Source organism: Taudactylus pleione, unplaced genomic scaffold (assembly GCF_031769625.1).
Source record: "Taudactylus pleione unplaced genomic scaffold, aTauple2 ptg000027l, whole genome shotgun sequence".
NCBI classification, from domain to species: Eukaryota; Metazoa; Chordata; class Amphibia; order Anura; family Myobatrachidae; genus Taudactylus; species Taudactylus pleione.
In genome coordinates, this window is record NW_028284429.1 from 1925259 (window position 1) to 1941972 (window position 16714).

Consider the following 16714-nt stretch of genomic DNA (forward strand, 5'->3'; position numbering starts at 1 on the left):
AAACTCCGGCAGGCGAAACTTTATCGCGGAGCCGAAACTAATTGAATACGGGCCATAGTGTGTAGCTCTAAATCAGGCCCCTTGTTACCATATGTGTCCTGTTATGACTGTAATGTGTAACTTTGCCTATTAGAGGATTATATAGCTAGTAATCAGGAGGCTGTTATTCCAGTGTAGTCAGACCTGAGTCTCCCCCTCCCCTTATTATGGGTGTCTCACACAGACAGACTGCAGATGAGAGACCCATAATGACATAATGAGACCCCTGTAATGAGAGACATGTGATACACCAGGGAGACTTCTCAGCACTCTGACTCTCCCTCCATGCACTGAGCCAATCACTCTCCCCCTTACAGAAAAGCAGCTTTTCTGAGAGCCAATGAGAAAGTCTCTTTCATTCCTGCCCCTTTCACGAAGTGCTGTTACATGTGATGTGATTGTGTCACAGAGTAACAGGACTATTTCCAGGAAGGACCTGACAGTGAGCTCGGGCTGTGCTGCAACTTGTAGTTCCTGTAGGAAGGACCTGACAGTGAGCTCGGGCTGTGCTGCAACTTGTACTTCCTGTAGGAAGGACCTGACAGTGAGCTCGGGCTGTGCTGCAACTTGTAGTTCCTGTAGGAAGGACCTGACAGTGAGCTCGGGCTGTGCTGCAACTTGTACTTCCTGTAGGAAGGACCTGACAGTGAGCTCGGGCTGTGCTGCAACTTGTAGTTCCTGTAGGAAGGACCTGACAGTGAGCTCGGGCTGTGCTGCAACTTGTAGTTCCTGTAGGAAGGACCTGACAGTGAGCTCGGGCTGTGCTGCAACTTGTAGTTCCTGTAGGAAGGACCTGACAGTGAGCTCGGGCTGTGCTGCAACTTGTAGTTCCTGTAGGAAGGATCTGACAGTGAGTACTGGGCTGTGCTGCAACTTGTAGTTCCTGTAGGAAGGATCTGACAGTGAGTACTGGGCTGTGCTGCAACTTATATGTATGCTGAGTGCAGTGTTCTCCAGGCTGTACTGTATCATTAGTGTCTGTGTGTGCCTACAGTATGCTGACTGCAGTGTTCTCCAGGCTGTACTGTATCATTAGTGTCTGTGTGTGCCTACAGTATGCTGACTGCAGTGTTCTCCAGGCTGTACTGTATCATTAGTGTCTGTGTGTCCCTGCAGAATTCTGACTGCAGTGTTCTCCAGGCTGTACTGTATCATTAGTGTCTGTGTGTGCCTACAGTATGCTGAGTGCAGTGTTCTCCAGGCTGTACTGTATCATTAGTGTCTGTGTGTCCCTGCAGAATTCTGACTGCAGTGTTCTCCAGGCTGTACTGTATCATTAGTGTCTGTGTGTGCCTACAGTATGCTGAGTGCAGTGTTCTCCAGGCTGTACAAATGTCTGTGTGTACCTACAGTATTCTGACTGCAGTGTTCTCCAGGCTGTACAAGTGTCTGTATGTACCTACAGTATTCTGACTGCAGTGTTCTCCAGGCTGTACTGTTACATTAGTGTCTGTATGTACCTACAGTATGCTGACTGCAGTGTTCTCCAGGCTGTACTGTTACATTAGTGTCTGTGTGTGCCTACAGTATGCTGACTGCAGTGTTCTCCAGGCTGTACTGTATCATTAGTGTCTGTGTGTGCCTACAGTATGCTGACTGCAGTGTTCTCCAGGCTGTACTGTATCATTAGTGTCTGTGTGTACCTACAGTATGCTGAGTGCAGTGTTCTCCAGGCTGTACAAATGTCTGTGTGTACCTACAGTATTCTGACTGCAGTGTTCTCCAGGCTGTACTGTATCATTAGTGTCTGTGTGTACCTACAGTATGCTGACTGCAGTGTTCTCCAGGCTGTACTGTATCATTAGTGTCTGTGTGTGCCTACAATATGCTGACTGCAGTGTTCTCCAGGCTGTACTGTTACATTAGTGTCTGTGTGTACCTACTGTATGCTGACTGCAGTGTTCTCCAGGCTGTACTGTTACATTAGTGTCTGTGTGTGCCTACAGTATGCTGATTGCTGTGTTCTCCAGGCTGTACTGTATCATTAGTGTCTGTGTGTGCCTACAGTATGCTGACTGCAGTGTTCTCCAGGCTGTACTGTATCATTAGTGTCTGTGTGTGCCTACAGTATGCTGACTGCAGTGTTCTCCAGGCTGTACTGTATCATTAGTGTCTGTGTGTGCCTACAGTATGCTGACTGCAGTGTTCTCCAGGCTGTACTGTATCATTAGTGTCTGTGTGTGCCTACAGTATGCTGACTGCAGTGTTCTCCAGGCTGTACTGTATCATTAGTGTCTGTGTGTGCCTACAGTATGCTGACTGCAGTGTTCTCCAGGCTGTACTGTATCATTAGTGTCTGTGTGTGCCTACAGTATGCTGACTGCAGTGTTCTCCAGGCTGTACTGTTACATTAGTGTCTGTGTGTACCTACAGTATGCTGACTGCAGTGTTCTCCAGGCTGTACTGTATCATTAGTGTCTGTGTGTACCTACTGTATGCTGACTGCAGTGTTCTCCAGGCTGTACTGTTACATTAGTGTCTGTGTGTGTGTGTGCCTACAGTATGCTGACTGCAGTGTTCTCCAGGCTGTACTGTATCATTAGTGTCTGTATGTACCTACAGTATTCTGACTGCAGTGTTCTCCAGGCTGTACAAATGTCTGTGTGTACCTACTGTATGCTGACTGCAGTGTTCTCCAGGCTGTACTGTTACATTAGTGTCTTTGTGTGCCTACAGTATGCTGATTGCAGTGTTCTCCAGGCTGTACTGTATCATTAGTGTCTGTGTGTGCCTACAGTATGCTGAGTGCAGTGTTCTCCAGGCTGTACTGTATCATTAGTGTCTGTGTGTACCTACTGTATGCTGACTGCAGTGTTCTCCAGGCTGTACTGTTACATTAGTGTCTGTGTGTGTGTGTGCCTACAGTATGCTGACTGCAGTGTTCTCCAGGCTGTACTGTATCATTAGTGTCTGTGTGTACCTACAGTATTCTGACTGCAGTGTTCTCCAGGCTGTACTGTATCATTAGTGTCTGTGTGTACCTACAGTATGCTGACTGCAGTGTTCTCCAGGCTGTACTGTATCATTAGTGTCTGTGTGTACCTACAGTATGCTGACTGCAGTGTTCTCCAGGCTGTACTGTATCATTAGTGTCTGTGTGTGCCTACAGTATGCTGAGTGCAGTGTTCTCCAGGCTGTACTGTATCATTAGTGTCTGTATGTACCTACAGTATGCTGACTGCAGTGTTCTCCAGGCTGTACTGTATCATTAGTGTCTGTGTGTACCTACAGTATGCTGATTGCTGTGTGCAGGGATTCATCAGACACATTGTACAAATTGTGAAAGACAATATTTGCAGAAGATGATGATTATCAAACACTGAGACGAAGCAGCCGGTTACATATCACTGTGTCTGTGCCTGGTGCTGGTATTGCAGGTGTTCTCATTCATTCTGCTGGTTTATATCGCTGTGCCTGGTGCTGGTATTGCAGGTGTCCTCATTCGGCTGGTTTATATCGCTGTGCCTGGTGCTGGTATTGCAGGTGTTCTCATTCGGCTGGTTTATATCGCTGTGCCTGGTGCTAGTATTGCAGGTGTTCTCATTCGGCTGGTTTATATCGCTGTGCCTGGTGCTAGTATTGCAGGTGTTCTCATTCGGCTGGTTTATATCGCTGTGCCTGGTGCTAGTATTGCAGGTGTTCTCATTCGGCTGGTTTATATCGCTGTGCCTGGTGCTAGTATTGCAGGTGTTCTCATTCGGCTGGTTTATATCGCTGTGCCTGGTGCTGGTATTGCAGTGAAGTGTTAGTATAGTGTAACATTCTTCCTGTGAGTATGGTGTAACATGTGAAGTGTTAGTATGGTGTAACACGTCTCCTGTGAGTACGGTGTAACATGTGAAGTGTTATTATGGTATAACGTGAAGTGTTAGTATGGTGTAACGTGAGGTGTTAGTATGGTGTAACATGCCTCCTGTGACTACGGTGTAACATGTGAAGTGTTAGTATGGTGTAACATGTGAGGTGTTAGTATGGTGTAACATGTGAGGTGTTAGTATGGTGTAATTTGTGAGGTGTTAGTATGGTGTAACATGTGAGGTGTTAGTATGGTGTAACATGTGAAGTGTTAGTATGGTGTAACATGTGAAGTGTTAGTATGGTGTAACATGTGAGGTGTTAGTATGGTGTAACATGCCTCCTGTGACTACGGTGTAACGTGAAGTGTTAGTAAGGTGTAACGTGAAGTGTTAGTATGGTGTAACATGTGAAGTGTTAGTATGGTGTAACACGCTTCCTGTGAGTACGGTGTAACATGTGAAGTGTTAGTATGGTGTAACATGTGAAGTGTTAGCATGGTGTAACATGTGCTGTGTTAGTATGGTGTAACGTGAGGTGTTAGTATGGTGTAACATGTGAAGTGTTAGTATGGTGTAACACACTTCCTGTGAGTACGGTGTAACATGTGAAGTGTTAGTAAGGTGTAACATGTGAAGTGTTAGTATGGTGTAACATGTGAAGTGTTAGTATGGTGTAACATGTGAGGTGTAACATGTGAAGTGTTAGTATGGTGTAACATGTGAGGTGTTAGTATGGTGTAACATGTGAGGTGTTATTATGGTGTAACATGTGAAGTGTTAGTATGGTGTAACATGTGAGGTGTTAGTATGGTGTAACATGTGAGGTGTTAGTATGGTGTAACATGTGAGGTGTTAGTATGGTGTAACATGTGAAGTGTTAGTATGGTGTAACGCGCCTCCTATGAGTACGGTGTAACATGTGAAGTGTTAGTATGGTGTAACATGTGAGGTGTAACATGTGAAGTGTTAGTATGGTGTAACATGTGAGGTGTTAGTATGGTGTAACATGTGAGGTGTTAGTATGGTGTAACATGTGAGGTGTTAGTATGGTGTAACATGTGAGGTGTCAGTATGGTGTAACATGTGAGGTGTTAGTATGGTGTAACACGCCTCCTATGAGTACGGTGTAACATGTGAGGTGTCAGTATGGTGTAACGTGAGGTGTCAGTATGGTGTAACACGCCTCCTGTGAGGATGGTGTAACATGTGAGGTGTCAGTATGGTGTAACGTGAGGTGTTAGTATGGTGTAACGTGAGGTGTTAGTATGGTGTATCATGTGAGGTGTTAGTATGGTGTAACATGTGAGGTGTTAGTATGGTGTAACATGTGAGGTGTCAGTATGGTGTAACACGCCTCCTGTGAGTACGGTGTAACATGTGAGGTGTTAGTACGGTGTAACATGTGAGGTGTTATTATGGTGTAACATGTGAGGTGTTAGTACGGTGTAACATGTGAGGTGTTATTATGGTGTAACATGTGAGGTGTTATTATGGTGTAACATGTGAGGTGTTAGTACGGTGTAACATGTGAGGTGTTAGTACGGTGTAACATGTGAGGTGTTATTATGGTGTAACATGTGAGGTGTTAGTACGGTGTAACATGTGAGGTGTTAGTACGGTGTAACATGTGAGGTGTTAGTATGGTGTAACATGTGAAGTGTTAGTAAGGTGTAATGTGAGGTGTTAGTATGGTGTAACATGTGAGGTGTTAGTAAGGTGTAATGTGAGGTGTTATTATGGTGTAACATGTGAGGTGTTAGTACGGTGTAACATGTGAGGTGTTAGTACGGTGTAACATGTGAGGTGTTATTATGGTGTAACATGTGAGGTGTTAGTACGGTGTAACATGTGAGGTGTTAGTACGGTGTAACATGTGAGGTGTTATTATGGTGTAACATGTGAGGTGTTAGTACGGTGTAACATGTGAGGTGTTAGTACGGTGTAACATGTGAGGTGTTATTATGGTGTAACATGTGAGGTGTTAGTAAGGTGTAATGTGAGGTGTTAGTAAGGTGTAATGTGAAGTGTTAGTATGGTGTAACATGTGAGGTGTTAGTATGGTGTAACATGTGAGGTGTTAGTACTGTGTAACATATTAGGTGTCTGGCACTGTCAGGGAGCTGCACACTTCCCCATTCTCAGTGTGGTCACAGCCAGGCTGCGGAGAGGGAATCACATGACTGGCGTTACAATATCCGATCCCCAGCTAATGGGCAGGAGAGCTTAGACGGTTTCCAGCACTTGCTGTGAATCAGGACTAGATAACGTCACACGTGCCTGCGGAGTGCCATGGCTGCCTGTGCACACAGACATTGGGGCGAGCCGGCTTTCTGTCAGTGTGGGGCTGTTTAGTCTGAGCTTTGTGTTATTTTGTTTATAGCGCACACCTATTACTCAGCGCATTACTGTGAGTACTTAGTCATACAACTTATATTCCCTACCACATACACACTAGGCTTTATTTTGGCAGTTAAGCTAAATAAAATGGAGGAATGGGAAGAAACCGCAGCAAAGTTATTTAAAGTGTACAAACTCCACACAGATGAGGCCTGGTGGAAATCAACCACATGACCCCAATGCAGTGCTAACCACTGTGCCATGGCCGTTCGAACAAACCTATAATACACCATGACAGTGACTCTCCTTACAGTGGTAGAAGCTCCTTTGTCTGCTGCTGTCCCATCTGCAAATCATTTATTCGTTGTCAATCAGTTGCTGCCATTTTGTCGGAGTCCCAGACACTATGTCGGTGACTTGTGATCAATAAAACGCCCCATGGAGCAATCTATGCTAGCACAGGCCCACCATTACTTGTTGGGGTCCTGCATGGGGGCGAAATGTGGCCGATTAAAGTATTTATACCACTATAGAACTTTCTTACTCACTTGTCAGCCTCTGGCCAGCAAAGGCCGCGATTGTAATGCGGTTACTGTCATTTTTATATGCTAGCTATGTATAATCTGTCACTTATAATATATTTGTATACAGTGCAGATAGAGATCAGCTGAGACAGCCTATTGCTGGGACTAATGACCTTCACAGGACGCGTCTCCGTTATAGGATCAATAATGGGCAGAGAGGACAGGAAGCGCCAGCTCTGGTTACATAAGTCTGGGAGATGCTGCTACCGTTAGATCTGTCCGTGTGCTGGAAATCCATCTCCAGAGAAGGGAGAATATGGAGATAGCAGAGTGTTCGGGGCTGCGAGGGGTCTGGTGCCAACTGTGGGGATAATCTGTGCAGAGCTAGCAGCAGGCCGGGGGTGTAATAGAGGGGTATCTGAGGTGCAGCCATGTACTAAGCTATTATTATGTGCGGAGATTGTATAAGAGGACATCGGTCTGTGCGTCTTGTGACTCTCAGGATCTTCAGTTCAACAAAGGATCTTCTGTGGTTTAAAAGGGATAATCGAGCACAAGGTAACTAAGACCCCTCCCAAATAGTAGAAGAGCTCAATGATGGTCTCTGCCCACATCTGTCTGACAGACCAGCACCATTTGCATTTACCAGTCTCCAGGCTGCCATGCCTGTGGGATCACCCATAACTGGCATCTCCTTGGTCCTAGTAATCGTCCTGCCCCGTACAGTGCTCATATTGTCTCACACAATACATGGGACAGCGTCAGCCCGGAAGGCAGCCTGACCAAATGCTGTATCCAATGTATGATAATTATAAAACCTATATTTAAATGGCGAATGACAAATGTACAACATATATCAATTCTACGTCGTATACTCTACAGAGGGAAAGTTTTGGATGGAGCACTTTGTGTAGCCAGGGGTCGTTTGTTTCACCTTAAGCACCTATACCTGGTTTGTGGGTATTTCAGACACCTGTACTTCCTCCTGACCGCACCTCTCCCCATATACAGATTCCACTCATCCAACGCTGAATTTATATAATTGATTGTAGTATGGTAGAAATGTTTAGTGGTTTCTCACTTTATGAAGGAGAAATATTTAAATGTATTATGTTTGGAATATAAATATTTATAGAATAATGTATAGTAAACTATTGTCTCTTTCTCCCCCTGTGTGTGTGTCTCTCCCCCTGTGTGTGTGTCTCCCTCTCCCCCTCCGTGTCTCTCCCCCTTCCCCCTCCGTCCCCCTCCCCCCTCTCCCCCCTTCGTATCTCTCCCTCTCCCCCCTCCGTATCCCCCAATTCCCTGACGCGTTTCTCCCCCCTCCGTATCTCTCCCTCTCCCCCCTCCGTATCTCTCCCTCTCCCCCTCCGTATCTCTCCCTCTGTCTGTCTCTCTTCCATCCCTCTGTCTGTCTCTCTGTAGGGGATGTAAGTTAATGACAGAGAGCTCTGCCTGCTGCCTCCATGAGTGCCGTGTTGCCAGAATCCTGCAGCCATGTCTTGGCCGAGTTTGACACCTTTGACCCGTTACTGTCGCTGCTTCGCTTGGATTCCAGCCGACTGAAGGTTTGTTATATTCATTTACAGACTCCGGCTCAACATTCATTTCACATAAATTCCTTTTGCAGATGATAGCCATGCATCTACCTGCAGTGACACTATGTAACGTGAGTCACCCTTAGGGCGGGTGTATAATTGGAGTATGGATACTGTGCTGTTTTCTTTTCATCTTCTGCCTCTCACTACAACTCAGTGGTATGGGATTTACATTTATCATAGGGATCGATAATCCCTATTATAAGTTCTGCCTTTGCCCCATGTAGTACAAGCTAAACGGTGCGGAGCTTTGAAAAAGATAATTATGCAGCGTGTACACTGTCCGCACATCCTACAGGCGCACTGCAGCTGACAAAAACAAAAAGGAAGGAGGCGCAGGAGCAAGTCACAATCACAATTCTAATAATAACCTTATAAAAATTATTCCATGAACCAGGAAGAAATTGGCATAAAATATATTCACAGACAATGATGTAGACAGGAACCTAAAGAATCTGTGTGCACAGAGAATAGGTGTATTAAATTAAATATCACTCGCATAGTATTCCCAGTATAAAAACATCAAAGCTCAATTCTAACATGCAAATAGTATGCCCAATGAAGGGTCGTGATACGGATATAGAGACAGCCTGAGAAAACCATTACATAGAAAAATCAGTAATCCTAAATATTGTTGCAAAAAATCAGTAAAGTCATTAGCAGCACTAAGCATCTATGAGTTGGTCTTCAGTAGTAGTTTACATGTCAGTTGCAGCAAGCAATATGGATAGCAGCAAGCATGATGAATTATGTAGTCCAGTGCTTATAAACCACAATAAAGCATGTGTCAGTCTATATAGCAGTCCCATTGTTAGTAGCAAGAAGCGTATCGGTAGTTGTCCAAATCGCAGTACAACTTGCAACAGATTGCTTTAAGCGCTTAATTGAAGGGATTCAGAAACAGTAACTAATACCTCTTCATATATGGTGGATAACGTTTTAGCACAACCTTCATGGAGTAAACCTATCCCCAACTTGGTGCAGATCTCCCGTATAAAAAAGGTTCACTATCACCTTATCTGTCGGCTGTCACTGGCGTCCCGGTCAACAGCAGAGGCTTGAACCACCTTTGGGACACAGCGGCTCGATTTCCAGTGAATTAGAACAGAGCACACGCTGTGGTGGGCGGCTGTCCCGCTATGCTGCAGTGTAAGAATCCCCGGCGTCTCGCGTCCCACGGCTCAAGCAGCACTTCCTGGTAGTGCAATTCCCTGACGCGTTTCTCGGCCAATCAGGAGGGCCGTTTCATCAGAGGCATAGAGCCGTATTCAAGTAGAGCGGATCCGTGATACTTTTTCGCCTCCCAGACTTTTCGTCTTTTGTAGGTGGAAAAGTATCACGGCCGTGCCAGCTTTACCCAGTATTCAATATGGAAGTACTCAAAAACGGGACCCAGTGAAACTTGAATAGGCGGAAAGTACTGTCAGATCTGGGGAAATCAGCCTGTCACCCCCCAAAAGATGCTCTGACATGGGGGTTCCCTATGGTACCCCCCGATTTGGCTTGCTGAAGGTATTTGGTGCTTTTAAACTGGCTCAATAGCTGCTAAATAGCGTTTTTCTCTACATGGTGAAGAATAGTATTCAGGAGTATATTTTACCGAAAATAACTTATCCCAGCAAATTTGGGGTACATGAAAATGGGGGTCAGCATATTTAAAAGTTGCTAAAGTGAAGTTGAAAAAATCATGAAAAATCCACCTGCCACAAGCACCTGCAATGAAAAAACACCTGAGGCATACTTGGGGACCCCCCCCAGAGTCAAGTACGCTAGTTCTTATATTTGTCACCCAACATTTTTTTTTTTTTCGCCCCCAAATTCAAAGTGATTTCTTGCGGTGTCCTTAAATATTTTTATTTTATTTTTTGACACTGTTTACCTTTGGGGGGCGATCTGAAGGCTGCACGGGGGTTCCCCCAATTCTGCACTTTTTTCGGCCTCCCATTCATAGGCAAAACTTTTTCGCCTATTACATTGATTTGACTTTCCCCCTAGGCGGAAAGTTTTTCAAATCGAATACGAAGTAAAACCAAAACAGGCAAAAATGACGTCATCGGCGAAAAGTTTTCTCCAAAAATGCGCGAAAACGGTTTTTCGCTTCAAATTGAATACGGCCTATAGTCTTTTACCATTGCCACGTTCTGTGGCTTTCACGCCCCATTCTTGCTCATGTTATGGGGTTGTTGCTTTTAGCATTGAAGTAACATGTTAAACAGCTCAGACACTAGAACCCAACATGGTCTTCATGTCACACCTGCGTTATTGGTCTCTGTGCTACTTTTTACCTTCATGTACCTCCTTCTTTTTTTTTTTTTTCACCTAATTGGCTAACGATTGCAGTTTGTTGCCTCATAGTGACATGAAATCTAAATCGATCCAACTGCACCCATCAGGTAGGTAAATTGGGCCTGCCAAGGGCAACATTACATTTCTGATGTTGCCTGTAGCCTGAGTAGCAGAGGGAGAGGGGCCAGACCCACAATGCTCTATATTCACTTGACGTATCACAAGTCACAGCAGTCCTGAACAGGCAGTTGGACGCTGTAAACGGTAGAATGCAAGTTCTTTGGATACAAAGGTTAATGAAACCACTCTAAACAGTTATTCCAATTAAAGATGATTTATTATGAAAAGATCAAAAGTTGTAAGTAAATGATTATAAACAACTGATTATATGAATATAAGTAACACACTGAATATTATGAAATATAACTGAAAACAGAGTATAAATCAACTAACAATATATATATATATATATATATATATATATATATATATATGTATGTGTGTACAGAGCCGTAACTAGACTTTTTGGTGCATTGTGCCAAAAAGAGCATTGGCGCCCCCCTATTTTTTTAAGTAGGCAGATAACACACCCGAAAAAGGGCTGTGACCTCATGGGGAAGGGCCAGGGAAGAGATAGCCAGGAGATGCTGGGGATAAAATAAGAGGAAGCTACAAGTGATAATAAACAGGAAACTGGACATGCCCAAACAGCGCCCCCGGCCCTGCGGTGCCCTGTGCCATGGCACGGGTCGCACTACCATAGTTACGGCCCTGTATATGTATATAAATAAGTACAAGTATTTACGAATACAAGTAACTCACTAAATTTATATACAGACATGTCCAAATGTTTTGAGAATGACACAAGTATTGGTTGCCAGAAAGTCTGCGCTTCAGTTTATGACGGCAATTTGCATATACTCCAGAATGTCATGGAGAGTGATCAGATGAATTGCAATTAATTGCAAAGTCTCTCTTTGCCATGACAATGAACTTAATCCAAAAAACAACATTTCCACTGCATTTCAGCCCTGCCACAAAAGGACCAGCTGACATCATGTCAGTGATTCTCTCGTTAACACAGGTGAGAGTGTTGACGAGGACAAGGCTGGAGATCACTCTGTCGTGCTGATTGAGTTAGAGTAACAGACTGGAAGCTTTAAAAGGACGGTGGTGCTTGAAATCATTGTTCTTCCTCTGTTAACCATGGTTGCCTGCAAGGAAACATATGCAGTCATCATTGCTTTGCTCAAAAAGGGCTTCACAGGCAATGACATTGCTGCTAGTGAGATTGCACCTAAATCACCCATTTATTGGATCATCAAGAAGAGAGGTTCAATAGTTGTGAAGAAGGCTTCAGGGCACCCAAGAACGTTCAGCAAGCGCAAGGACCGTCTCTTAAAGTTGATTCAGCTGTGGGATTGGGGCACCACCAGTGCAGAGCTTGCTCAGGAATGGCAGCAGGCAGGTGTGAGTGCATCTCCACGTACAGTGAAGCGAAGACTTTTGGAGGATGGCCTGGTGGCAAGATGGGCAGCATAGAAGCCACTTCTCTCCAGGAAAAACATCAGGGACAGACTGATAGTCTGCAAAAGGTACAGGGATTGGACTGCTGAGGACTGGGGTAAAGTTATTTTCTCTGATGAATCCCCTTTCAAATTGTTTGGGGCATCTGGAAATACGCTTGTCCGGAGAAGGAAAGGTGAGCGCTACCATCAGTCCTGTGTCATGCCAACAGTAAATCATCCTGAGACCATTCATGTGTGGGGTTGCTTCTCAGACAAGGGAGTGGGCTCACTCACAATTTTGCCTAAGAACACAGCCATGAATAAAGAATGGTACCAAAACATCCTCCAAGAGCAACTTCTCCCAACCATCCAAGAACAGTTTGGTGATGAACAATGCCTTTTCCAGCATGATGGAGCACCTTGCCATAAGGCAAAAGTGATAACTAACTGGCTCGGGGAACAAAATATTGAAATTTTGGGTCCATGGCCAGGAGGCTCCACAGACCTTAATCCCATTGAGAACTTTGTGGTCAATCCTAAAGAGGCGGGTTGACAAACAGAAACCCTCAAATTCTGACAAACTTCAAGCATTGATTAGGCAAGAATGGGCGGCCATCAGTCAATATGTGGCCCAGAAGTTGATTGACAACATGCCAGGGCGAATTGCAGAGGTCTTGAAAAAGAAGGGTCAACACTCAAATATTGACTCTGGCCCTGATTCAGAGCCGGACGCTCTTTCAGAGCGCTTGCTCTGAATCAGGGCGGCATTTTTTTTTTTTTGAGCTGGTGACCACCCATAGCTTTTACAAGCGTCCAGGTGATGGTCGCGACCATCGGGCTTGCGACGAGACCCTTGTGGTAGGGTCTCATCCATCGCAAGCCCGGTGAGCTTCCGGATCTAATTGAGCTGGAAGCTCTCTACTGAGGCCACCCCCAAATGGCAGGCGTTCCTTCAAGAATGCCTCTGTTTGGCCAGGCACCCCCCCCTGCCCACCTCCAAAACGGGGCGAGCTGTCAATCACAATCGACAGCCGCCCCGTTTAGGTGCGAGACCCGTAGCGACACAGCGCCCGTCACTGGCGGGGTCTCGCGCATGCCGGAGCCGGCTCTGGCATGCGCAGTGTGGGACCATCGACCCTCTGTGCATAAAGGTAATGTAATTAGCAATAAAAGCCTTTGTCACTTAGAAAATGCTTGTAATGTTACTTCAGTATACCATATTAACATCTGACAAAAAGGTCTAACAACACTGAAGCAGCAAACTTTGTGACAACCAATACTTGTGTCATTCTCAAAACTTTGGCCATGGCTGTATATTGAAAATATTAGTATGGATATAAACAGTGCCCATAGACACTTAGCTGCAGTAAAGCTTCTATACTCTTCTCTGGATGCGGCAGGTGTTACAGCAAATCACAGTCTGGGCGCTGTCCTCTCGCTATGAGACTAGAGATGTCAGGAAGGAGACACGCTCTGCACTAATGCTCCCCCCACAGGACACTAACAAATAATCTAGGGACCCCTGTTCCCACCAACGGGCTAGAGATTGTAGTGAGCATGGCAAAAATAATATGATCTCCCTAAGAATGGTCCATGTGTTGGTACCCTACTTTAATATCAATAGGGGGCAGTATTGCCTAATATATGATCAGTGATGGAATTTACCATTGGATTCTAGATTTCTCTGGCCTACAATGTGTAAAAGGTTTATTGTTCTCTGTGTATGAGAATATGTGACTAGCAACATTCAGTGCATCTAATGTTACAATTGTATATATATCTCTACTCCTGCAAACAAAAGGCACGCAGTGCTGGATTATACAAATCTATGGTGGGAATGTGGGCCAAGGGACACATTCCCTCGCTGGTACAACTAATTTCTGTTTATTCGCTTCTAAATGCTGACGTATACATAAAAAGCAAACGCAAGTATGGCTCCTCGGCAGCCATTTTGTTCACCCATAACAGACGCTATCTTTACTTAGGACCAGGACACAATAATCCCTTTCTGTGCCTGTGAGCAGAGTTGTTAAACCTGTACTTATAAGTGCTGTACTATAGCCATAAGGAAGGAAAAAACATCAGTTTTCAAACCATCTCATCAACTGTAGAATATGAGTTACACGCAGAAAGCGATACTAACATTGTCTTTGAAATTGATATGTCAAATACGAGCGCTAATGAAAATTAATAGCTAATATGTAAATTATTGTATAGTGACTGGTATGCTGTTAAAATTGCGTGTTTCACGTCATCATACTCCTATGATACTGATATCTGTATGTACTAAAAAAACAAAAAAAATTGCTTAATTAAAATGTTTATAGCTCTTGTGAGATATGTGCTAGGAGAGTCCGTCAGTCCGTACCCGGCTGATTGCCGCCATATAAACATTTTAATTAAGCAATTGTGGCTTTGTTTTAACTGTCCTTGTGTTCCGAATATTAGTATTATCAAATGCTCCCACCCCATACGTAAGCATACATACCACTGATTCATTATAGGATACAGCTTACATAATAGCTAACAATCACACATTTAATATTATTACCATATTATTGTTACATATATCCTAAGTGTTTCCGTTTGTTTTTTTTAGTACATACAGATATCAGTATCATAGGAGTATGATGACGTGAAACACGCAATTTTAACAGCATACCAGTCACTATACAATAATTTACATATTAGCTATTAATTTTCATTAGCGCTCGTATTTCACATATCATTTCAATACCTATTTTTACTGAGCTGCTTAAAAAAACATTCACAAGCGCAGAATATTTCTATTTCTCTTAACATTGTCTTTGGTTGCAGTGTACATGTCTGGGGGTGTCCCGCAGATGGCTGGCTTTGGGGAGCTCAGGAGGAGGCCTGAACCTCATTCAGAGAGATTGCTGGAAGCACCGGCTCTTCCTCACCCACAAGGTAAACCAGACTATAGAAAGACCGTAAAAAGGTCGACAGTGTCTAGATAGACACCAGATGTTAGACTTCCAATAGGTTGACTGTGACAAAAGGTCGATACACTAAAGGTCGACATGCATGAAGGTCGACAGGGTCAAATGGTCGACATTTTTTTTTTTTTTTTGTTAGGGTAAGGTACCAGAATTGAGGGTTAGGGTGAAGATTAGGGCTAGAAAAAAAAAATTGTGGCGACCATTTAGTGTTGACCTTTTGTCCCAGTCGACCTATTGACTGTCTAACTTCTGGGGGTATATTTACTAAAGTGAGAGATTTTAGAAATGCAGATGTTGCCCATAGCAACTAATCAGATTCTAGTTATTATCGTCTAGAAGGTGCTAGTTAAATGATCAGTAGAATCTGATTGGTTGCTATTACATCTCCACTTCTGAAAACTCTCACTTAAGTAAATACACCCCCATAGCGTCTATTTAGACATTGTCGACCTTTTTGCTGTCTATCTCCTAATCCTCACCCGACCAAGAGTGCCGGGAGCTGGGTACACAGCAGCTTTCTCTGGGCCCGATTTTGAGTCTGGAATAAAACCAGAAACCGTCAGTAACTGTGCACATGGGTAACACCAGGCTGGGCTGCAGGTGGGGCAGATGTAAGATGAGCAGAGAGGGGTAGATTTGGGAGGGGTGTGTACAAACTGACATCTACAGTGTAAGAATAATGCTGCCCGACATGTGTGAGCTACATGCACCAGCAGCCAGTATTTACCCTGCATGCATATATAATATATATTTGCCCCCTTGTATTATAGAATGGTTTGTCCCGGTACACAGCTACTTTCTCTTTTTATTCCCAACTCAGAATCAAGGCCTATATTTCTGTCATTCTAATCTCCTCCTATTTCCACCCCGCAATGACGCTTCCCCTGGGTATAATTGTGTCTCTGTGCCGTTATATTGTGTATTTCCACCCCGCAATGACGCTTCCCCTGGGTATAATTGTGTCTCTGTGCCGTTATATTGTGTATTTCCACCCCGCAATGACGCTTCCCCTGGGTATAATTGTGTCTCTGTGCCGTTATATTGTGTATTTCCACCCCGCAATGACGCTTCCCCTGGGTATAATTGTGTCTCTGTGCCGTTATATTGTGTATTTCCACCCCGCAATGACGCTTCCCCTGGGTATAATTGTGTCTCTGTGCCGTTATATTGTGTATTTCCACCCCGCAATGACGCTTCCCCTGGGTATAATTGTGTCTCTGTGCCGTTATATTGTGTATTTCCACCCCGCAATGACGCTTCCCCTGGGTATAATTGTATCTCTGTGCCGTTATATTGTGTATTTCCACCCCGCAATGACGCTTCCCCTGGGTATAATTGTGTCTCTGTGCCGTTATATTGTGTATTTCCACCCCGCAATGACGCTTCCCCTGGGTATAATTGTGTCTCTGTGCCGTTATATTGTGTATTTCCACCCCGCAATGACGCTTCCCCTGGGTATAATTGTGTCTCTGTGCCGTTATATTGTGTATTTCCACCCCGCAATGATGCTTCCCCTGGGTATAATTGTGTCTCTGTGCCGTTATATTGTGTATTTCCACCCCGCAATGACGCTTCCCCTGGGTATAATTGTGTCTCTGTGCCGTTATATTGTGTATTTCCACCCCGCAATGACGCTTCCCTGGGTATAATTGTGTCTCTGTGCCG

At 44.5% G+C, this 16714-nt stretch overlaps 1 protein-coding gene across 3 annotated transcripts in view; it reads left to right on the forward strand.

Moving 5' to 3' along the window:
- The first annotated feature begins 422 nt into the window (after window positions 1-422).
- Window positions 423-16714, forward strand: part of HPS5 (HPS5 biogenesis of lysosomal organelles complex 2 subunit 2) — an 89952-nt gene continuing 73660 nt past the window's right edge. Inside the window, exons 1-3 of one of the 3 annotated variants that reach the window (XM_088451791.1) lie at window positions 423-889; window positions 8123-8265; window positions 14907-15017. In XM_088451791.1, the coding sequence (XP_088307917.1) occupies window positions 8164-8265; window positions 14907-15017 (213 nt within the window). In that variant the 5' untranslated portion in view covers window positions 423-889; window positions 8123-8163. Of the gene's footprint in view, window positions 942-6845; window positions 7256-8122; window positions 8266-14906; window positions 15018-16714 lie in introns of those variants that run through there. The other 2 variants (XM_088451790.1, XM_088451792.1) reach the window with 2 other exon arrangements.